The sequence below is a fragment of the Siniperca chuatsi genome, linkage group LG8 (assembly GCF_020085105.1).
Source record: "Siniperca chuatsi isolate FFG_IHB_CAS linkage group LG8, ASM2008510v1, whole genome shotgun sequence".
NCBI classification, from domain to species: domain Eukaryota; kingdom Metazoa; phylum Chordata; class Actinopteri; order Centrarchiformes; family Sinipercidae; genus Siniperca; species Siniperca chuatsi.
The window spans coordinates 12,673,482-12,697,924 of record NC_058049.1 but is presented as its reverse complement, the minus strand read 5'-3'; the positions used below and the strand labels follow the sequence as shown (position 1 = coordinate 12,697,924).

Genomic DNA, 24,443 nt, shown 5'->3' with positions numbered 1-24,443 from the left:
CCCCATATATGAGCTAATAAATAAAATGTTATCATAACCAGATGATGGTCAAACTAGTTTGCAAAAACATAATATTTATGTTAGAGTATAAGATTGAGATAGATAATTACTGTAAATTAATATCGTGAGCTGTTAAAGGTTGCTTGGTTAAGAATTAGATCAGATTTTGACATGTGGTCACGATTTTGATATTTAAATCAAATATGCAATTAGTTACCAGAGATCCTACTGCTGTATTATGACATACAATTCTTACCAAACTCAGTTTTAAAGTCAGCTTTAAAAAATGAGCGACAAGGCGTAGATGTTGTATTCCTGTAAAGCACTGCTTGTGCATAACATATTAAACTACACTAATCATACTGACGCACAGGTCTGGAGTTGTTTGCTGCTACAGCATCCTCTCTGAATACTGCTCTACACCCGAAAATGAAGCCTTTGATTCGTACTATGTATGAAAAAAGAAAGAACGGAGGAGGAGAAGGGCAGTGGAAGACAGGAGGGGGATGATAGAAATGAAGAACACTGAAAAACAACACACACACACAAAAAAAAAGAAGAGAGGCCAGACCAAATGGCTGAAGGGCTGCTTGGATAATGCATTAGACAGAGATGGCACTCAGAGCAGCTACACATGGTAAGAAATGCACTGCTTCGCCAAATGTCCTCCACACACACACACACACACACACACACACACACACACACACACACACTACACACCCACACTTGTTCCCAGAAAAAAGAACAACAAATATTCTGTTTTCTGTATAATGATTTACCAAAAAAATGTGACCGTTGGTTCACTAATTGGAGTTCAAAAAAATCTCCCGTACATATTGATGTAAGGCAGCATTTGAACTACCTGTGTTCTAACTGTCAGACTTTTTACCCTGAACACTAGACATCTGTTGGGCTTCATCTATGCCACCTATACATGCAGGCTAAGAGAGCACAGAGTAAAATAGTGTGTGAAATGGCTAAAATAATGGTAACACTCTATAATAAGGTACAACAATTCCTGAGTAGTTACCAATGAATGAGTGAGGAACAAATCTGTCATTTGTAATTAAGCATTAGCTAACAAGTAGTTCAGAACAGAGGACATTTTCTCATTATTAACCAGGTAGATTAACTGTTATGAAGCTGCTAGAAATGACTATTGTGAGTGCAATGAGACACGAACATTTGTGGGTGACTGACCGTAAAGGTCACAACCAGGGCTGAGTATGGAACCTCAACACTTTTTTGGTACCGACAGAAGTGTGTCTGTGTCAGATGGTCAGGTGGTGAAACTTCTGAAAGTCATGAAATGCCTGGTCAGATTTGTAGTCATGTTTACTTATTCTTTGAGATAGTTCCTAATTTAGATAATTATTTGGCCAGTTTTTACACTGCATTTTATTTAGGCTTCTTGTATGGTTTATCCAACATTTGTTAAATGAAAAAAGAATGAAAAAAATAAAAAATAAAAAAAAGTATGTTGAGTATGAAACTCAGATATCATGTTGGCAATAGTATAAAAATATTTTCAATTGATCCCGACCTCAATAGGCCTTTTTCACAGCAGACATTTTGACTTGTCATAGCAGGAAAAGCTCAGGTGTTACTAATAACATTAATAATGGCTCTGTTGTATGCATGTCCCAGTAAGCCATGACAGTGTGACAGTGAGCCAGCATGCGCAATAGAAGGACCCTGAAACTGAAGCAGCTAAATGGAATTCAGCCATCATTAATTATATTATTTACACCTGTGCTTTTCCTACTGTGACATGTCAACATGTCTTCTATGAAAAAGGCCTATGCATATCTGTTCACTAGTTAGCTAGCTAGCATCTAGTGTGGCTGTGTTGTCCATTAATATGACTTACAGGTAAGAATTAATTAATGTAAATGAGCTCAGAATATACAGTTAATTCTCAAATAAAAGTTGTTGTTCAAACAACAGTCAAGTCTTAAATAATAGCTGAAGCAGCACAAAATAATAAAGGCCAGGCATAAAACATTGAGAAGGGGTGAAATTACTTACTCTGATGGCTCACATGGTAAATTCAGCATGATGTACATTTCCAAAGCACTAACTCGATCTGTAAAGAACCAGATTACCACTCTACTGCTCTGACTTTCTCTTCTCTAATGCTCTTTTCATTCATTCATTCATTCCAATCATTTCTACTCCATCATATTTTATCAAGTGATGTTAAGGTACTATAAATGAAACTCAACACTTCCTGCAGATGTTTCAAATTAAAAGAAAGGGAGAGACTTTGCTCTTGGGGGCCACAGGAAAGCTCTTAATGTAAAACATCTGAGCAGGAAGTAATGTGTTTCATTGACAGTATCTTAAAAGCAATTTAAACAAAATGGAAGCGACTGGAAGTAATTAGTGAATGAAAACAGTATTTCTGTTAGAGAAGAGGGGTGGGTATGACATGACTATATTGCTGTACTGATGGAATTAGTGCTGTGGAAATGTACATGATGCTGAATTTATCAAGACAACAGGTAAACATGGAGGAAGTTTTGAGTTCCTCCAGCAGCAAACAGGAAGATCAGAAAACTATAAGGCTTCTGACGAAAACATGATACTATAAAACAGGGAATAACAGAATGTGGTCAGTATGCAGATTCACAGATATTTACAAACTAATCATTAGACACTGCTCATTAAAGGTGGGGTATGCGATTCTAATCAAATACACGTCTTTTTGTCAAATTCAGCGAATATCTCCCTACGGTCCGCTAGCTGTCTGTGTGTGCACTGTGTTTGTACACAGCCCTGGCTTTGTGCATGTGAAACAAATAAAGTGACCGAGCAACACAACACTATTCCAGCCATGATTTGTGTGTCAGGTAACGTTAAATGACTTGCCCACGGACATTCAGCTTACTTTCTAGTTTGCCAAGATATGCTGTTGCTGTGATGTTAGCTATAGTAGCAGGAGAGTTGTGAGTATCGCTGTCTGGAGCTGGTTTGCTGCCTCTGGGAAACCGTCTCATCCTCTCTGCATATTATCTTCGCAGTAGCAACTGTAGTGACAGTGTGCTAACCCACAACCTAGCTAACGTTAGTTACATTACTTGTTGCGTCGTTGTTCGCTCTATATCATAGTATTTGTCATGGTATTGGATTTCTCCAGAATTGCATACCCCACCTTTAACAAAATCTGTTCTCAGGTAATTTATGATTATCTACTATATAATCACTGATTTAAAATTATTTGGAAGCTAATAATTAGTTATTTATATTAATTATTCAGCAGTTAGCTCCTGTTTCTTCGGTAATATAATTACTACTGTGTACCTTATTGTAAAGTGTTACCAAAATAACAGCTGATATGATGGTGGAATAAAAGCAATAGAAGTACAAGCACTGTTGAAAGCACCTACACACCCACACAAAAATGAAGAGGAGTCAGAAGGCTTAGGGACTAGCTCCTCTCTGATATTGATTGGATATACACATATTCCACGGCAGCATGTGGGTGATGAAGCTGGTGTACTGTACCTTGCTGAAAACGCTAGCACATTCCTGCTAAAACGAGTCTGGCAGAGCAGAAAAAAAGCTTTCATATCCGTACATACAGCCTATCACACACTAACGTCTGATTCTATTAAATGACAGCAATAGTGGTATAGCATTTAACATCTCATTCCATCAAAGGCCCCGTGTCCCTCGCTTCTCTCACTAACAGAAAATCTGATGCTTCCATCGCTGAATCAGGAGTCCACTCTGTCCTGCACAGCACAGTTGCATTTCTAGGCCATTCGCTACTGTGATCAGCAAAAACCCCTAAATAAAACAAAGCAGGCAAGCAAACAAACAAACAGCGTTCCCCTCCTTTCTCCTTTCTTCTCTCCTCTCCTCCCCTGGCTGGCAGCGAGAGCCAGAGAGGGGAACAGGCGAGCTGATATGGGGCTGAGCCCTGGCAGGGCCTCTGCCAATGACCATATGGATCACAGGGGCATGGCAGCCTCGGCTTCCAGCAGGACATACACCTCCACACTCACGATCTGCAGCTTCAGGCGATTGCACCTGAAAACTGTACAAAAGCCTGTATATATATCACATAGCTGTAGCCAAACCGCAATAATGAGTAAACCACTTGATGGGCATTAAATCTGCGATGGCAGAGGACACAAGAAACTCCTGTGAATCCTGCATTTCACAGAGGACCTCCATGTTGAAATAAGAGCAGATTCAGTCTGTGAACGCGATGCAAAGGTAAAGAACAACAGAGCTACTGAGTAGAGGCTTTTAAGAGAAGAGGTGGGATTCAACACAGCTCAGGGTCCTGGGTCACAGCTACAGCAGCTCCCCATCACAGATCAAGCTCTTCAGCTTCCATAATGGTGGCTCGGTTGTCAAAGTCTCCCCTGCACGCTTACGTCAATGTCTGACTGGCCTTTTCTCAGGCGCTCTGTCCCGTCCCCCCTCTTACAGCGTATAAAAAGCAAACTTTTGTCAAAGTGCACATAAATACTGCAGTGCACCTTGTCTCCCTTGTTTCGTTCCCATGATTCACCATCCTCTCTTTACCCCCATATTTTCCTGGGTAAGGAACACTTTGTTTTTGGGTAAAGGTCTGTGTCGGGCATGGGTGTGTGTGCTCAAACTGTATGTGTGTGTGTGCGTGTGGAAGAGAGACAGCCAAGCGCAGAAGGGAAGATATGATGTAGGAGGTTTGCTAGCAGACAACTGAAATTAAATTATGTGCTCTGAATTTGTGTGAGATCAGTAAAATAGAATGTTGGCATCTGAATCATAATTTAATTTTTGTAGCAGTTTGAAAAGCTGAAATACAGTTTTTCAAAAATCTGTTTCAATGTAACTGAAAAATGGTTCAAATTTAGTGTTATTTGCTGAATTTGCAAACACCAAAGCACTGAGTGCAAAGACATTAAATGATTTTCTTGGCTGAACCAAACATCTATGTTACAACAAATTTCCTTTTCTTCCATATGTATATCGAAACATACTGAGTTAACCAACAAGTGAATTTTTTTACCTAAATATTTTTTCTCCTTTTGCTATATTACCGTAGTGATGAGTGAGAAAGCTATAGGGTAACATACTAAATGGCAAAAACACTGATAAGAACCAGTAGCTGCTGCTCCATAAAGTCCTTGTACCCAAATGTGCCATCAAAGTAAAAGCTTTGTAAATCTGTATCACATATAACAACAATTTTGAAACTATTTTCAGCCAACAGCATTGGCTGATATTATGGGTTCCTTGTACATAGCCTGGTAGCTCTTCAATATGCTTTAAAATTGTCAAAGCTCATTAAGATCATGGAGAAACTACACTGTACTGCATCTTATTGCCAAAGAAATTGCCTCATTTCTTTGCAGGAAATACAGGTCACGCGAGAGTAAAGGTTGTGGAATTCATTTTTCAAACAATCTTACTCTGACAACTGTAGCTGTTGCTGCTGTCATTTGAACTGGAACAACTTAAAACTTCTGTAGAGCTGTTCACGTTCATGTTACCATCAGTGCTCTAGATACTTCTAAATTGCTGCGAGCAGTTTGAAAGAACACTTACAAGAAATGGGAAAAATCAATCATAATATCTGGCAGAGGTATGTTTAAAGCTACACTACGTAAGATTTTTAATGTAAAGATACACCTGTTGGCCAAAGTTTTAGTAGTTGCAGCTATGTAAGTAACATTTGCCCTGTTTATGGTATTGGCTTAGTCATTTTTTTTGTGACAACTCACAACATGAGAACTAAATGCAAACTGTCTCCTAAACAGCAGAGTGCATCTTGAGAAAGTTGGAGGCACCAACATTTGGAGCACTTGTCTGTAACAGGTTTCAAAACATTTCACATTGTTTAGTTGCATACAGGGTATGAGCTACAGTACAGACAGATTTCAAAGAGTAATAACACCGTTTCAGCCTGTTTTTGCCTCCGACTGAATTTTAAAAATCCTTGTTGGGGTAAGTATGGGAGAGAGGGAGGGACGGCATGGGGGTGCAGGGTCCTCAGATGAAATGTAATCTGATTCCAGGGTAATGCTGAAGCTTAAAAGTGATGTCAGAGGTATTGTGACATCACAGGTGCTCTGACATCACTGGTGGGGTGGGAGTAGACAGTAAAATAATTAGGAGTTTTACTATTTTTGGTGCTGTATTATATTCTTTCAGAACTGTTAAAATTATTAGCATAAAAAATATTGTTTAATTACACAGAAGGCTACAAAATGCATGATTTTGAGTTGACATTTTGTCAGAAATTCACCTTCCTCTTATTTTGTAAATGTATAATTTTTCATTTGATGCTAAGAATGCAGACTTAAATACCATATCATAAATAATCAAACCAATAAATATATGGTCAAATCAAAAGAAAGAGCAATTTTGAAGCACACAAATGTAAAGAAACAACAACAAACCAGTCAAGAAAACTTGAGGCCTAAAGTCTTGGATTACTGCAAGAAAGAAAAACTTGCAGAGGGCCAGAACTGTCACATCTAACAGCAACAAGTACCACTGCTCCATTAAAGATGCAAATAAATGCAACAAGTGGGCAGAAATCTGGGGTGAAGAGGCCCACCAACTATCCCATACCTGGGATGTTGTCCTAATTTGCTGGGCAACAACAGAAGTCGTCATCTTGACACTTCTGGCAAGACAGAAATATGATTAAATGGCAGCCCGTGTCACACCACCACATGTGACATGAAGAAGATTGTGAAGGTAAACAAACAACTTTTGTGAGTCTATTAATAAGAAAAAGCTCACAACAAAACACTGCTTTCACAATGTGCTTATTTCTCGAGGTCAAGGTTGCCTAGCCTTATGAGGAGTCCTCCTTTCATTAATACTTAGATTCAGGGAAGACGCAGGAATGCTTGGTATAAGCATCATCCATAACATCTGCCATGTCTTATAGCTTTTCTCCATTCTTAATTTTCCTTTGAATCCAGCTCTCACCTGTAAAAGTGAGGTTTATTGGTATTTATCCCGTTATTGAACTTAAATGTATTTTCTATAAATGTTCTCCCCTTTATTCCTACTTTACTCGTCGTCATAAGGTCATTGGGGATTTGACACTTGACACTTAAAAAACAATCGTGCAGTAATTATGTGTCACATTGGACTGAATGTATTGACAGCAACTGCACCTGCAGGTGTAATGAAAATGTCATACATCTTGGCCCTTATCATTCACACAAGATTTTTAAAGAAAATGTATGGATATGCTAAGTGCACTTTCATTCAGGTCACATATGTCTTACCTTTTTATTCTAAGACAAGCTCACAAATAAATCTCTTGATCTGATGAGAATATTCCAGGTTTTAGATGGAGCCTTTTAAGATCACAGTAGGGGATCCCGCTCAAGACATTTGGACATGGAGCACATGTAAATCCCATCCGTTAATACTCTCTGGGTTGCTGTTACAGGAATGGCAAATCAAATCCGACCGAACAAAATCTCATCAGACAGATGTACAAACCAATGACACCGATAAATCAATGTGACTGTAAAAGACACACACACACACACACACACACACACACACACACACACACACTTCTGATCAAGGTCTGAAGGCTTTCAAGTCGTAATCACCTATGGGAGTGTTCGACATGGAACGCCCACCGTGCCTGTGCATTAATTTAAAACACCACTGCCACTACAGAGGCCTGTTATAAACAATGGGTTTGGCAAAGCATTTTGGACCAAATCTTGATGCTAATAAATAAAGTAAAATCCAATTAATATTTAAAGCTAATCATAGCCACAGAGCTGGAGAACACACAAAGACAGATTGGAGCCCGCGGGGGGAAGAGGGAGCTTTCTGACTGAAGCTCCCAGTAGTCTGAGGTCACTACTTTTCTCAGATTTAAATTCAAAAGCTCTTGTTTTAAAGAATGTTCTTATAATCCCAACTGGAATCATCCACAATTATCCAAGCAAGCTCTTGACAAAAGCAGCAACAATTGTTTAGTAAATAGATCACAGAGGGGGGAAAAAATTAATATGGCATCATGCCATCAAAATGTCAATGATCCAGCTATAAAAAGCCAGCTCAGATAATTCTGAATGACTGTGCAAGGTTATTGCTTTTTATTGTGCTGGCATCCAAATACACGGGTTATTATGAAAGCTATAAGATAAAAGACGCGTGTGGTTTGGCGTGTGTGATTACTGCAATGCTCTCCGGCTGTGTATAGGTAGTGGGGGAGGGGTTGCATCCACATTTCCCACCCAAGGATGAGCAACGGTGACTGAGGAGAGCTGGGAGGGCGGGGGTGGTTGTGGGTGTGCATCTTCATCCATGCCATGCTATTACCCGTTCTTAGGAAGGGGAGCACATACTGGCCATGCACATGCCCGTTTTAAGAGATGGAGGGACAGATGCTTGTCCACAGTGTCAGGGCCTCGCTTGCTTTCTCTCTCTCTCTGACAGCACCACCAACTGCCTCTTCTTACATAACCCCCTCCCCCTCTCCAGGCCCACTGCCTGCCTTTATTGGCTTATTTCTCTCTTTTTCAACCTTAGCATTTTCACCCCACTGACTGCTGCTTTCCCCCAACATCATCCATCGCGGATTCGTCATCTTTTATTCCAGCTCTTATTATTCCAATGTAGATACTCCTGGACTGAAGCCATGAATGCCAGGTTGGATATTTTCTCTACAGAGTTTTTGAGTGGTGCACATTCGCATGATACAGCAAGGGAACAAGGATTCTTCAAAAAGGATAGGATCAGATAGGATTCTACAGAATGGTTTATCCATTAATGGTGCTGTTTCGACAACATAAGATTCCTACATGAATCACAGTGCAGTCCAAAACATATTTCAGCAAGTAGATACAAATTTGCTTCATTGTAAGTTGAATATTGAATAAATATGCTGGAAATGAGCAGTAGAAAAAATTAGGTGGTAATACTGATGTAGAGTAAAATCTCCGCGTAAGCAATAAATGCTTACATAATCACATCTGCTGTGAGCTTTCAAATTTGTGAAACATGAAATAAGCCTGATTGGTCTGGATGCAGCTGATAAGAAAAAGGTTTTCAATAGATTTTAATGCAACACGAACCAAGAGAAAGTGTCAATCTCTAAAACCTCTCCTTGGCTGTAGTAATCTGCTAATATCAGCCAGGTTGCAGCTCATATGTGGGCTCAGCTCAGGGGGATTTCTTCCACTCTGCTACTGAAATTTCAGCCTCCATTTTACCCCCGTGCTTCTTCTCACCTTCCTTCTTCCTGTTGCCTCACATTTCTTGCCCAAAACGTGATCAGACATAAACGGAGGAACTACAAATGATGCAGTGGCTTCACTTGCAGCAAATACGAGACTACATAGACACATACTCATGCACAGCAAGAACCATTCCTTGAATCTCATGCTCACCAAGCTACCCTTCCCCCACCCAAGCTCACTCTCGTGCTCACATACATGCACCTTGCTTAATTAGAGACTGTGCTTCTGAAGCTGTTCTGACCTTTTATCAACTGTAATTTATAAATACATGTAAATAAAGGGAGATAATAGAAACAAAATGGAGCGCATGTGAAGAGGCGGTTTCATTCACACTGTGCAGCATGTATAACAGGCAGCGTTTAGACACAGATTACTGCTGATTCTCTATTTTTCTGACAGCACATTCATTATATTGTGATTCCTTTGAGCAAAATGGCTTGCTAAAAAACGGAGGCCAAATAAGAATGGAACTGGTATCAGAGATTGATTTCATCATCTCTTCCCTTACTCTGAGTTAATGAGACACAATCCTACAATTAGCTCATCTCTGAGAAATCTATTTCTTACATCTAATTTCTTCCAAAGTCAGTCTGTAATGTCGGAGTTACCGGCTTGAGAGATAACTTAAAATAATTGCAAACTGCATCTCAGTGCTGCTTCAATGAATGAAAATGCACCATTTTTTGGCCTATGGTAACTGCATCAACGTAAGCCTTTGACGACATACACTAGGTGTGTTAAATCTATAAGCATTAGTCATCTGCATCAAATCCAAACATGAAGATCATCCCCATGTGTTTGCAGTGGAACTGGATCGGTCCTGTTCTATTCTCCTTACTCTGCTTCCAAAAGAGGAACCACAGTCAACAAATGGGAAACTGAAGCCTTGAGATGAATACTAAATATGAATTCTCTTCCATAAACCGACAGGCTCAGCTGATACATGATCGCGTCTGTTTTACTACAGCAGCAGCTCATCTGATCCCAGCCTCCCCTGCCAGGCCCCACAGGCCTGAGCTATCTAACAGAGTGAGAAAGATGAGTTACCTGGTCATACCACTCCCGGTTGGTACAGGTGCACTCGGGCCACCATCCTCCTTGTCCACTGGAGTTGTTGCCGTTTACTTTGGGACCACCCTTGGATTGGCCCTTTGGGTTAGGACCTCCAGGGCCCCCACCAGACATAATCTTGCCCTTACTTCTCCCCAAAGTGCCCCCTCCTCCTCCCATGCTTCCACCTCCCCCTGAGGCAGGAGGAGGTAAGGTCTGGCCTCCCCCGTACCCAGGTGGGTATCCATAGGGCTCGGCCTGCCAGTCTCCTCCATACGACGGGGCGTCCATTCTACGCAGGGCAGCCATACGGGTCACCTCATAACATTCTGGGCACTTGCAGCAGTGGTGGTGTTTGTGCATGCTGGCTGGGCTGACGCTGAGCTGAGCGGCGTGGCACTCTATCTCTGCTGCCTCCTCAGATCTCACACAGCACGCTGTGATCGGCTCACAGAGCGCTAATGCCGATGGAAATAACACTAATCACAGGAATTTCTTCAGATTTTCCCTTTTCGTCAAATCCTGTCACTCTCCGCTTTATTCCTCTCGGATGTAGAAAAAAAAAAGATCGAGAGGGACGGGAAGCAGCAACAGGAAAACAAAAATACAAAATGGGCACGTAGTCTTTGTCCTCTTGACGTAGAAGATCAAAGGAAATATTCAAAATATTGTATACGACCACACAATCAGAGACCAGCCCCGATGATAGAAATTTCCTCTTGCTTCTCTTGGTTCACAGTGATGCGCATATAAATTCATATATATATATATATATATATTCTTTTTGTTTATATATCATATATATTTACACACACAAATACATATAAAAATATTAATATAAACAGACAAGCACAAATACAGATATGTACAGGGATAAATGTATATATATATAAATATCTATATGCGTGTGTACAAATATATATAGAGATATATAAACAATATGTATAAATAAATGATATCCGCAAATGAAAATCTTCCTCTGTTAATTCTTGGTATCTTCCCGTTGTGTCAAAATCTCACGTTTTTCCTCCTGCGTTGAAAAGCGTTGTCTTTCTCTCTCTGTCTCTTTTCTCAGCCTGCAGAGAGGAGCTGAGCACTGGATTGCCTCTCAGCCAGCTTGCCCTAGATGTGGATTATTCAGAGGGATGCAAGCAAGCAAGAGGGAGATGGAGAGCGAGAGAGAGCGAGAGGGGGGGATGGCGGTGGGATACGTAGCAGCATCCCTCTAGCACCTCAGCCATGACAGCCACAGCCAATCAACTGGCAGCGCTGCCATCAGCAGCAGCAGCACCAACAGGACTGAGCGCTTCACTAGCTGCTCTTAAAGGGGCCGCAACACCTAAATCTCACTGCTGCCTGCCTTGGGTGAAAAAGCACAACTTCACAAATCAAGGCACAATAAAAACATTCCATTGGGCTATTTTCTCAATAAAAAGGTCAGGAAGTCATAGTCTGCAATCTGCAAATACCGAGCCTTGACCCTGATCCACTAATTGTGAGTCTAATCCATGTTTTTCATCAGACCAATGCAGCCAAAATCCAACTTCCAGTGAGCACCCCTGTCCCTCTGACTGGTCACTGGTCACCTCCACAGTCATCTCTAGTTCAGCTGCAGACTTAACAGCTTTCTTATGCTAGTGATTGGCAACCTCAGGCTCTGTGTCACAGCATACATCTGTAAATAATCTCACAATGGAAGCAGGTGCAGCAGATGAAAATCCTTTTTCTCCTGGGTATCACTAGACCTGCCACTCAACAGAGGATGCCTTTGAATAGCACTGCATTACTTTACATCATTCTCTATCCCTCTTCCTTTTTTAGTATTACTACTGGCAAAGCAGCACTGCTGTTGTGCCCATGTGCAGTATTGGGTCAAAATAAGCACAGTGAGAGAAAACTGCACTCCTGAAGCCTCGTTTAAGAACCATAGGGGAAATATTTTATGTTCACAATGATGACATCAACACATGTGTACGAAACCAACAAGATTACACGCTTGGGCTTTCGAGTGGGTGGAGGAAGAGATTGAGAGTGAGAATATGTGTGAGGGGAAAAAAGAGAAGGACAGACTATATGGCTTTCATGTATCTGTAGCAGTTATATTTTCAGAAATGTGATAGGACTTCCTGTGAACCATTTTGCATGCTTACGAATTTCTGGGTTGATCACAGCTTGATATAAAACATCCTGACACAGAGGGTGAAGGTTTAATTTTTAGAGAACTAAGAGGGAATGTTACAGTGTCGCCAATAAAGCTCTGCATATATGTATTATTAATGAAATGTGACGGGGGAACGGAGCTGGGTGTGTCTGCATGGGGGAAGAGAGTATATTTGTACATAGTCTGCATGTTACAATGCTCATACATGAATGCTAGTGCCTTTACAGTGTTTTGACTAACAGACTAACTGACATAGTGCCTTTCAAATTATATGTATATTAATGTGAATCTGTGCAACCTTCCTTAAATTGAGCAGGATTTTAGGGACGAGGGCACACTGCATTGTGTTGCAGTGCTACCAGGAGGCACACATAGCAGGCTCAGCCGTACTAAATTACATGCAACAGTAACTATCTTCACTATAATGATATTCCTTCACTGTAACCTACAGAGATTTGCCAAGCAGAGAGCAAAAAGAGGAGAAACTTGGGCATTTTTAAACAGAGATTGGAAACCATTGAATGCCTTCAGTTACACTGTCGGATGCAGCCACAAACCCTGCTGAAGCCAATCAGAGCAGTGAGGCGGGGCTTCGAGGCAGTGGCTTGAAAGGACAATGTAAGCATATCGATCACAGCACACATGACCGAGCACATGTTGCAAACATCCTTTCCTAGACTCGCTCTGTCTCTCTTATAAACTGTCCACATCGCATTTTCCACTTAGTGTAGTCAGAGGGTTTGCAGTAAAAAAAAAAAACACATACTGTATGGCACAGAAACTGAGGGAATGGCAAGCAGAATACACATAATAAAGGCAGGAGAGATGGACAGAGAAAGATCCCCAGGACTGAATGCACATATATATGCCATCTGTATGGGTGGGTGTGCACATACACACACATCTGCGATATGAACTGTGCATGTAGACATATTTAGTACCTCTAGGGGACAGAAACCTCTCCCTTTAAATATTACATAATATAATATATATAAAAAAATGTGCAGCTCTTTTTAGAGCCAATCAATTGCTGATTTTCTGTATCAGGAGGATAGCAGGAAGAAGAATACAGGAAGTTAATATGCACTAATCAAATTAGAGCTATTACAGAGGACAGAAAAGGTCATGAAGGTTAATGTAGCGTTGGTATACATGTCTTGTAAAACATGTATTTTTTCAACGTAATTTTATGGATGAAGACTAGATTTTCTGTTTTGATCTTTTCTTTTTGTTTTAATCACTAAAGAAATGCAATGCTTCTTAACTTCTGCTTAAGAGTAAACATTTCAGTAGAGTGCTGATAATGTGAAATCTAAGCAATTGCAAGCTTTTACAGGTGGCATAAAACCCACATTAATACGATATAGTGTAATCAAATACAATGGCCCTGCAATAAATACAACCTTTGTGCAGATTATGTTAAATTTTTGTTGAGACTGTGTCGCCTAAGTTTCGGTTGGACTCAATTACACAATTATTTTTGAGGTTGTCATTTTCAGTATCCTTGTATTAGATTACATGATATTGTCAAATTTAATAAGCAGTTTCTAACTTAATAAAGCTGTCACCTATATAAGATTATTTTTCCATTTGTGACACAGTGCCAAGCAGAAAAAGCAATATTCAGTCACTGGTATTTCTTTAGTGGATAGACATAAATACCAGAGATGGAAAAATGTAAAACTATCAAAGAAATTCAGCAATCTTTTAGTTCACCTTCATAAATGTTCCACTCTCAATGAAAAGTGAAAAACCTTTTTTTTCATAATTATGGAAAAAACTTGTTGTCACAAACACTGAAACAACACCGCACAGCAGGGTATGATTGAACTGTTAGCTTGTAATTACACTCTGACTCTTCTCCAAATGTAATAACTAGTCCTATCCTGGAGAAAATACAATAATATCAACTTGGTTTTAGTAGACCCAGAAGAATAGCAATCTTGTAGGACCTCATGGCAATATAAAAAATATAAAAAGCAGACATTCACCTGTCACATATCCATGCACAAATGTATACATGTATACATACATGCATGAGTGACTGGTGTTTGTGTATGTGTGCAGTCCTTGATAAATGTTGTGCCCAATTAGCCTGGACTGGAACGATGTGGATCAACAGCATTAGGTGATTTATCTTGTGAAATGAAAGCGGTAACCTCTGACCTTCGGTTGACAAATGAAAAAGAGGGACCTGTGATTTATGGCATAAACGGGGAAATGATCCTGTGCTTTAGAACAGTATTGCTTCTCCTTGCAGCTCCCCCAACACTCAGCATCAGCCAGCACAGCCCATATTACATAAGCCCACCTGGACACCCTGTAACAAACATACACACACATGCTATCATAATGAGTGTTACAACCCCCAACCACTGCACAGACCATGTATTGAAATTTTCAGTCATTTCTAGGCATTTCTCAGAGAAGCTATGTGACTACTCTATTGTCACCTGACCGGATGCAGCACCATAAAAGGGCAGTCGGTAGTGAGGCAGTCTTAAAGAGGCAGCTCCATATCAACACGTACTAAGCTTTTCTATTGTAGCCTTAACTAACGGCAAGAGGGAGTGAGGAAGCAAGTCTTATGAGTCTCTCTCAGGCATCATTACATCTACGGAATCCACTTGATTGTTCCACAAATAGCAGCTATTGAAAGGAATAAATCCCAGAATATAGAGGTGTGCAAGGCAAAGGATGAGAGACGGCAAGACAGAAAGCCAGTCAGACTGAGAGAGAATGAGAGATACTCAGTTACTCAGTTTTGCACTAAAAGCCAATGTAACCTGTCGAAGAGCCACCACGATGCTCTCCCAACGATGCAGATGCAGAAAACAAAGGCTACACGGCGAGGACTCCTATTAATAGGCCTCAGTGGCAGAGAGCAGCTGCTCCACCACACACACCAAACACAGCACCTCCAACTGATGGAATAATGAGAGAGAGAAGCATACACATGGAGCAAAATGAAAGAAATAAGGGAGACAGGAAAAGAGGAACACAAGACGGCAAGAGTGGGAGATTGTATCAGAGCTGCATGGCTAAGGAACTGGCATAGATTTGGCGTAGATTTTGTACAAAAAGACAAAAGCAGAAAGAAAGAGAGCTATGAAATGGGATACAAGTAGGAGGTTAAGAGGTGAGCTGGAAACAGATAGGAAGGTGAGAGCAGTTGATAAAATATGATGAAGGAGCTGTAGGTCCACGACAGACGCCATAACTGAGGAGAAACGAAGCTAAGGTGCCCTGTGTGTGGGCAGAAATGTGATGACTAGAGGGGGCATTACTGAAGCATGGTGCTGAACAGAAGGGGGAGTAAAAATAGAGAGAAGAAAATAGAGAGAAAACAACAAAGTGCTTATGTGTCCATGAGTGCATTGGAATGCAAAATAAACTGTGTAATTACCCATTCACCTTGTCATAAAATACCTAGCAATGCATCTGAAATCAGTGTGCTTGTGGAGTGCATCGTCATGAATGTGCTCAATGCGTGTATGGTGTAAAAGCAGAGCAGAAAGAGAGAGAGAAAGAAAAAAAAACGAAACAAAGACACAAATTAAAAGAGGAATGAAAAAGACAGGATGAAAAACAGAGAAGCGAGGAGAGACATAGATAGAGAAGGAAAGAGAGTCAGAGCAGTCTGTGGGGATGCAGGCGGGGGAGGAATGTGGTTTCCATGGCAACCCGAGGAAGGCTGAGCTCTGGGTGTCCGTTCCAGCTCTGCACTGCACCGGCCCTCGCCTCTCAGCCGCCTTGCTCTCTCTCTCCAACCTCCCCCACCATATCCTTCTCTCTACAACCCCCACTTCTCTCCCTTTCACTCCCTCCCTCGCGTTCCCTGCGCCTCCTCAGCTCCCTCACCTACCTCCTTCATGTGATAGAGGGAGTCACACACACACACACACACACACACACACACACACACACACGCACGCCCGTACACACAGCCAGCTCCATATCATCCACACCGGAATCAACCTGTACTGTCACCGTATTCTTATGCATTATCATAAGAGCACACTGAATCCATGTGCTTACAGCTTGCATCTCCCTCTCTTTTACCACTTCCAAGCCCCTTGATCCTCACGTCTCTACACCCCCCACCCATTGCACTAGTTCTGGGCTCAGCTGAAAAGCCAATGCCTGCGGCCACTGTGCTGCCATGTGCCACTGGCCGTGTTGTAATGGGGAGGACATGTGAACACAAGTCCTTTTAACAATGACGAACACTGCAAGCCTATGAGACATATCTCTATCATGAAATGCGAGGACTGTGCTTGTTGCTCATGTAAGCAGCAGGTTGACCATACTTTTTCTCGACATTTTCTTGCCGAGCGTTAGATGAGAAGATCGATATCACGCTCATGTCTCTGCAGGCGGTTAGCTTAGCTTAGCATAAAGACTGCAAACAGGGGGACACAGCTAGCCAATGTTAACGAAATCAGACTACCAGCACCTCTAAAGCTCACTTATTAGCACATTATATCTGATTTTCTAATTTGTACAAAAAACAAAGTATTAAAAATAAGAAATAGCACACAACCCTTCATAAACACATTTCACACACACACACACACACACACACTTCTTTTTATGTACAGATTAAACAAAGAGATGTAATGTGTTAATTAGTGAGCTTTAGAGGTGCTTGTAGTATGGATTTTGGTAGCTTAGCTAGCTGTTTGCCCTTGTTTACAGTCTTCATGCTAAGTTAAGCTATCTGGCTGCTAGCTCTAACTTTATACTTAATGGACAGATGCGGGAGTGGTATTGATCTACTCTTAGCAAGACAGTGAATAAGTGTATTTCCCAAAATGTTGAATTATTCCTTCAAATCTTCGATATTTGCAGATAGCAACAGTGAGAGCCTCAACATTGTAAAAAGCATAAACTAATACCTGAGGTAAGTGTTTTGCTGCAGATGAAGACAGTGAAGACAAAATATTTACAAAATGGCACATAATAACTGTCTAAATATGATTAAAAGCCTATACTATTAATTACTATGATCTGTATGAGCATAATAAATGCAAATTATCATTGTAGGTGTTGAAATGTTGAAGAGAAAATTAATTAATTAAATGTATTTTTAGCATGAAATATTAACATCACAATAATTAACACACATTATTAGCAGGTCAGATTGAGGTGATTCCATCTGTTCAAAGTGATTAAACAAATCCCTAGAAATAAATTCCTGGACTCCTTGGACTGCTTTGTGATTTAGCAGTCATGTCTCAACATTAATAAAATGCTCCAAAGGTCATCAGCCCTTATGAACAGTAACAAATGTTTCATGGTGCTAGGGCACTTCTGTCACAGAGAATGAGTAATCATCACGTCATCAGGATCATTAGTATCTGCTTCTATTAGTAGCAGTTGTCTTTTCTGATGCCTGAATAAAATCACTAAGGAGAAGTTGTGTTCGGGAGACCCCTGGGAAACCTATTTTTTTGCTTTGCTTTACTCACCTTTGGCATGTCGACATGTGAGCGAGTCACCAAGCCAGAAACCCGCTCCACTTTGTGAGGGCTGCTCCTGCTCGTCACTCGCACCCGGAACACACCCTCCTCCTCCTGGTCCTGTGGGACACAGACAGATACATTTTCAGACAAGAATAAATAAAATCAGAACATCCCAGCCAGCCTGGACCCTCACCAGTTTGCTTTCAGAACCAACAGATCCACAGAGGATGCCATCTCCACTGTCCTCCACTCAGTCTTCACACACCTTGAGAACAACAACACCTACATCAGAATGTTTTTTGTTGATTTCAGCTTAGTATCCAACACAATCTCCCCCATGAAACTGATTGGAAAACTTAGCACTCTGGGCTTGAGTACCACACTTTGTAATTGCATATTGGACTTCCTTACAAACAGACCCCAGAGAGGTTCGGATTAGCAGTCACACCTCCTCCACTAGCACTCAACAATTGAGCCTACCAAGTTCTTACTAACTTTTACAGAGGAACAATAGAAAGCATCCTGACTGGAAACATCACAAACTGGCATGGGATGTGCACGGCCCAGGACCGGTGGGCTCTGCAGCAGCTGATTAAAACCGCTCAAAAGATCATTGGTACCAACCAACCGAGCATCAGTGATATCGGTGAGGTGAGGTGCCTGCAAGTGCCCAAAAGATACTAAAGGACAGTACCCACCCCAGCCACAGCCTGTTCACCCTGCTGCCATCTGGAAATAGATACAGAAGTACCACCAGACTACAGAGCAGCTTCTTCCCTCAGGCTGTGAGAGGCAGACATCCTCAGCACTCCACTATGTAAAATAGTTTTAATTTCTATGACTTATTATTTCTATGACTTATTAATTATTCAATGATCTATTGTATATAATTTTTTTGAGTAGCATAAAGGGAACTACAAAACAAAATCTCATTATACAACCCTGTGTTGTAAAATGATCAATAAATCTATCTTGTATTCTGTAAGCGAGTAAGCTTATATACCAAAATGTTGAACTATTCTTTTAGTGTTGTTTAAGTGTAAGAGCATGGCTAATTGTAATGGGTGAAAGGAGAATACATTTGTAAAATCAAAAATTTAACAATAACAGAAAAACACACAACAAAGTGCTACTTGTTGTGGAAACAGTCACCTGCCAGAGCAGCGCAGAACGAGACTGGATGGTTCACTCCATCTCATATTTTATGACTTATGAAACTCAGACAATATAAAATAGCAGCAAACTAATCAGTAACAGCAACTAATCAAACGGAAGTGACCAAAACCTTCTACTGACTATGGACATGGATACAAAAAGTCTACAATACCTGAAATTCACTGAGATCATTCCAACAATTTTAGACCACACAGACCCTTAACTGACAGCAGAGGGCAGCCTTTAGAGCAGGCCATCATCATCGTCATCAGTTCGAAAAAAAGTTTCTGCAAAACAGGCCCAATGATTTTCCAAACAAGTGGTTCCTTCTCTCTCAGCTGATACCTTTAAATTAAAATGAAAGCTGCTCTTGAGCTCAAGTTGGAAGTGTTTATATTAACACACACACAGCCGTAGGCATGCAGGCTGCTGTACCTGGCATCACTGCAACCAACAGGAAGCGAGTTGGAAGGCAAAATTTTATTAATCTCAAGCATGCAGTATTCTCACAACATTTGTATTATATACTATGTGTTATTCCAGAGATGCAAAGTGAGTTTCTCTTTGACGGCTCCATTCCCACATGGCGGCACTGACAGGCAGGCAGCTGACCCCCCACTACCCCCCAAAAATTTCACACTTACACACTCACATACACTTAGAAAATTGTGCAAACATATTGAGATGAGTCCATCAATTAATAATTTCATAATTTCATACAATATTTACAACTCAGGTTTTTCAGTTTCTTGTTGACCATTACTTTCTTAGTTATTCCATTATTACTAAATAAAATCAAACATAATACATCAAAAGGTTCTTGCAATCAAAACACTAATTACTTTCTAATTATGAAATCAATTAGACTAATAAAAAGAGCTTCTTCTATCGCGGTTCCTTTATTTTCCAGAGGAGCTATTCTCCACTCTCACCTGCTACTCTGCACCAAATCAGGGAATTTGCAGACTCATTTAGTTTCCCTCCCATCCTCCACTCAGGTGACAGCATGGCTAGAATACTGATGAGCACTCACTGGGTGTCCATTAAGTAGCTTTCGCTCTCTCAAACTTCCCTTTCTCTCTCTACAGGACTGTGCCTGGGCCCCACTAGCAGCTGGGATCCAGAGAGGGAAGGATGGGAGAAGGATCAGGAGCCATGCTGCACTGAATTAGAAGCTAGACAGGGTGGATCACGGGATACACTGAGAGGAGTTTAGGATGGCAGAATAAAGTTCAAGCCACAGTCATAGTTTGTGGTTTAGATCCTCCACTATGGGAGTGACAGATTATGAACAGAAGTTGTCTGAGTGTGGCCGTTCAAAAAGTTTCTTCATCCAAAACACAGTGCACAGTGGAGGCTCATTTGGTTAGTTACACTATTACATTACACAGTCCAATTTTCCATGACATGGGGATATTATTGTATAACAATTATTCCAAATTATATTATTAATCAAATATACTTTATACTATATTACATAGTTGGGTGAAATGATGTGTTTATTCATGTTGATAAATCAAATACCAGACCAACAAAGTTAAAGCCACCTGGTTTAGTGAATAGTGAATGCGAATAATAATAATAACTTAATAACCTACATCATCGTACTGATAAGTTAGCATCAGAGCTCTTGAAATTTGTCATCATAGAAACAGCTACTGCAACACAAAGTGAGCTAGATAGATAAAAGCTAAAAGTAATTATATGGATATAATGCTATGGTAAGTAGTTATAGCTAGCTAAAGGTAATGGATAAATGGTTGAAAAGTAGTAGTAGTGTGAATGCAAACTTGATCAAACTGACCTAAACATTGACTATTCAATTGTATAAAAATATTGTAACAATATTGAAGCCAGACTATCCTTAGGATGCCAATATTCAACCTAAATAATCACCAAAATCGACTTTATATAATTCATAGTGTTAAATATCATCAGATTTTAAATCAGTTCAAATTAACACCTTTGGAACATGACGGGTGCTGCCAATGAAGGGGTACTTGACTTCCCATTAGTTTTTAAACCTTGCATAATCAGAAAACATATTGTTAATATGCTCCCTGCTATGTCCTGTAACAAAGTTATAAAAGCATGAGAATCCTTTCTGTTGAAAATAACATCAGTCACTCAAGCTTTATGGTTTGAGGAGCAGTCATAAACTGGACAACACAGTCTTCTGCACTAAAACATCCATTTAATACAGTCTATTAAATGGCAAGTTTATTGCAGTTCCCCTGTTCAGCTGACCGTACACAATCCAGTTCAGACTTAGCACATGAATTTCAAAAACATATTGCCATTAAGTGATTGACTGGAGGGAGGGGCTGTCAAGCATGAAGGAATAATGTTAGATTAAAGTTTTTATCCCATGTGATGTCTGAATTGTGTAATTTCACTATCACCTTTATATTATAGGCCAAAAAACACTGAAAAAGCCACCATACCTGACTTAAATAACTTTTCTCTGCCAGAAAAGTGGGTCAGAAATGTGAGGACCCTTCTGACAGTAACCCAATAGTTGACATCACATTAACTGTGCCAATTAGTGACCAATCAGACATGGGTTACTCTATTATATGACGCATTATTATGTAGCTTATCATTTTGTTACTGTCTCCCAGCCATGGTTAAGCAAGCAAACACTGTCTAATTTCTAATAACTTTCAACATACATATGGGCATGTGAGTAATGCATTAACATACATTGAAAAATGTGAACCGATCCTTTAAAGACCAGCAAAAAGCTGCAGCAGAATAGTGAGTTTTGTCACAACTAAATTAAAGCTTTTGGTGAAGTTGTGTTCTGAAGAATAATAAATATTGGTACACAAAATCAATGAAGCGATCCTTTAATTTTTAAAGGAAAAGGATTGAGAAGGATCACACAAGAGAGACTCCCCTTCCAGGTCAAACAGGTGGCAAATGGACAGTGAGACAAAATAGAGAATCAATGTCACAGTTAAACAATTAAGTAGATCGTCATGCATATTGTATAAAAGCAAAAGGGGAAGATAAAGATAATTGCTGAGGATGAACTGATTATACCAGAGGGTAAGTCATAGTTTATCTTTGGTCTCAACCAAAACAAGGAAGTAGTGGCAGTGCCCCTAACCCACAGCTAAGCAGAAGAAAACATTCACAACACCCAATGGACTGTCTCATATTTGTGATGTTCAACTGTACCCAACTGTTCCTGATACTTACTTACTTTAACAAAGGGAACCACCTGGAGTATCTTTGGGAGCCCCCCCGGTCTAATACATGTACCATATAACCACAGGGGACCGGCTCCAGGGGTCTTTTTGTTGCACGTCATATGTCTTTCTCCCCATGTTTCCTGTCTGTATTTCTACTCTAAATTATAAAATAAAGGCCAAATGCCAAAAAGTGATCTTTAAATAAAAACAAAAAGGAACACTTCTGCTTCGTTTGGGGTTTTTTGTGTACAGGTACAGTTAGCTTCTTCTGACTTGACTTGATCAGCATGCTGGATGTCTCTAGATACATTTCTGTTCACTGAAGAGCTTTTGTGACACATTAAAACTGAGAAAAGCTTTAAACCCGATTTTGAGTCGGCTCTTTTCATCTCTGAAGTATTTCAGAGTTGACAGTGAATGGTTACACTACAAGACTCAAATTCTCTAAAGGCAAGGTCAGTGCCCCTACCCATTTCTGTGGTGTTACAGTATATTTGAAAGGAACTGCTAATATTATATCAATAAACTGTTGCAAGCTTGCACATCTCTAAATAAACTGAATACAGACCAATACACTGAGTACATTAACCAGTCAGACTTGTTCCCTTCTGGATAATAAATGAGAACAGTAAGCTTTACAAAATGGCCTGTTGCTTTTCCTGTTTTGGACTAAGGGTCTTTGAAGCCTCTTTCAGACACACATAATTTGATAAAATTGGTCTAATATTTCAGTGGAAGAATCCAATTTGTTGGTTCAAAGGGATCAAAGATAACTATTGTGCCATAAAATTGAATTTTTTAAAATTTTGTGCTAACATTTTAATCATGTTTTTGGCATCACTATGAATTTATAGTCCCACATACCGCACGTAGACTAAGGTGATTGTAGACAAATAACCAGACACACACACACGTTATGCAGAAGCTATAGTGTTTCAGTTAATGGGCTATAGAAGTCAGCCAAAGATCAATTTCATTAACATTTTGGCATAGCTGAAGGAAAGTTATGAGGCAATATTAAATCCTGCAACAGATATGAAGTCAGGGGTTTTTACACATCCAAAGGCTATTAGATCAGTGACATGGAACTACAAACAAAATTATCCATATTTTTAACCAGTGTGTGGACTTGTTGATATTTCACTTGCTGTAACATGTAGCCAGAGCTCTGTGATGCTCCCTAGTAAACATCTGAATAACTAAGTCTACACAAACTTTTCTCTTTTTAATTCAGTTGTTGTTTTTTTGTGTCCTACACTAAAAATATTCTAAATAACCATGTGACTGCAAACACTTGTTATATTGAAAGGACTGGCTGACTTCATGAGAGCAGCCCACTGACGAGCAAATGGTAATCAGCGCTCTTTTGACTCTGTCTCATTTCCTTTTCTCTCTCTACCCATGTGTCCCTCTCTCCAACTTTTTCTCCGCCTGACACTAACTCACCAGGTTGAAGTCATAGCCGTCATGACTCATGATAACATTTTATCCATGCAGGATTGTGAGGGACACAGGTAGTGACACCTTGCGTTGGCTGCATTTGCGCAGCCAGGAGGCAAAGCACAGCAGACAACAGCACGTGCAACACCAGATATAATGTAAACATTAAGAATATTTTCTCCAATCTAAAAAAAAATGGAAAATTACCTCCCACGCATCCTGCCTGCTGTCTTCTTTCACAACAGTTTGTTCCCTGTTCAGTTGCAAGGTCACCTCGTAACACTCTTGAATATCTGTGAGAAAAAAACAATAATGAGCTTTTTTTTCTTTACTTGGACAATTACAAACATTAAATGTGAGCACTTTTTCTTTATTTCTTGTTCATAACTTCTCAGCCTTCTAAACTAAACTGCTTTGGTTGCGTAAAAGAATCCACCGATCAATCATGGCCACATTGGGAGATGGGCGATGCACTGGGTGAAAACGTGGGTGTGGAAGTCGTCTGTTTACATGAAAGTTTTGTCTCCACATTTGCAAGTGCTCTTCTTATCTTGTTGCAGAACTATATGACTCAGGCACTGACTGAGCAAATCATCATGTCAGTGTCTAAGAGGCCCACATTATAATATTGCATACTATCTGAACAACACGCATCACAAACAAGAACTTTTCTCTTCTTTTTGATTCTTTTAGTTCAACATCATCATAGATCAATTAAACTGTAGGTCATTTCCAGTATTGTTGC

The 24,443-nt window shown here is 40.2% G+C and overlaps 1 protein-coding gene across 7 annotated transcripts in view; it reads right to left on the bottom strand.

Annotated features, from left to right (window-relative positions):
* dlg3 (discs, large homolog 3 (Drosophila)) overlaps nucleotides 1-24,443 on the bottom strand; it is an 80,423-nt gene that overhangs the window by 47,992 nt on the left and 7,988 nt on the right. For 5 of the 7 annotated variants that reach the window (XM_044205535.1, XM_044205539.1, XM_044205537.1 and 2 more), the window contains exons 3-4: nucleotides 23,906-23,991; nucleotides 17,913-18,023 (exon numbers count right to left, since the gene is read on the bottom strand). In XM_044205535.1, the coding sequence (XP_044061470.1) occupies nucleotides 17,913-18,023; nucleotides 23,906-23,991 (197 nt within the window). Of the gene's footprint in view, nucleotides 1-10,277; nucleotides 11,065-17,912; nucleotides 18,024-23,905; nucleotides 23,992-24,443 lie in introns of those variants that run through there. The other 2 variants (XM_044205540.1, XM_044205534.1) reach the window with 2 other exon arrangements.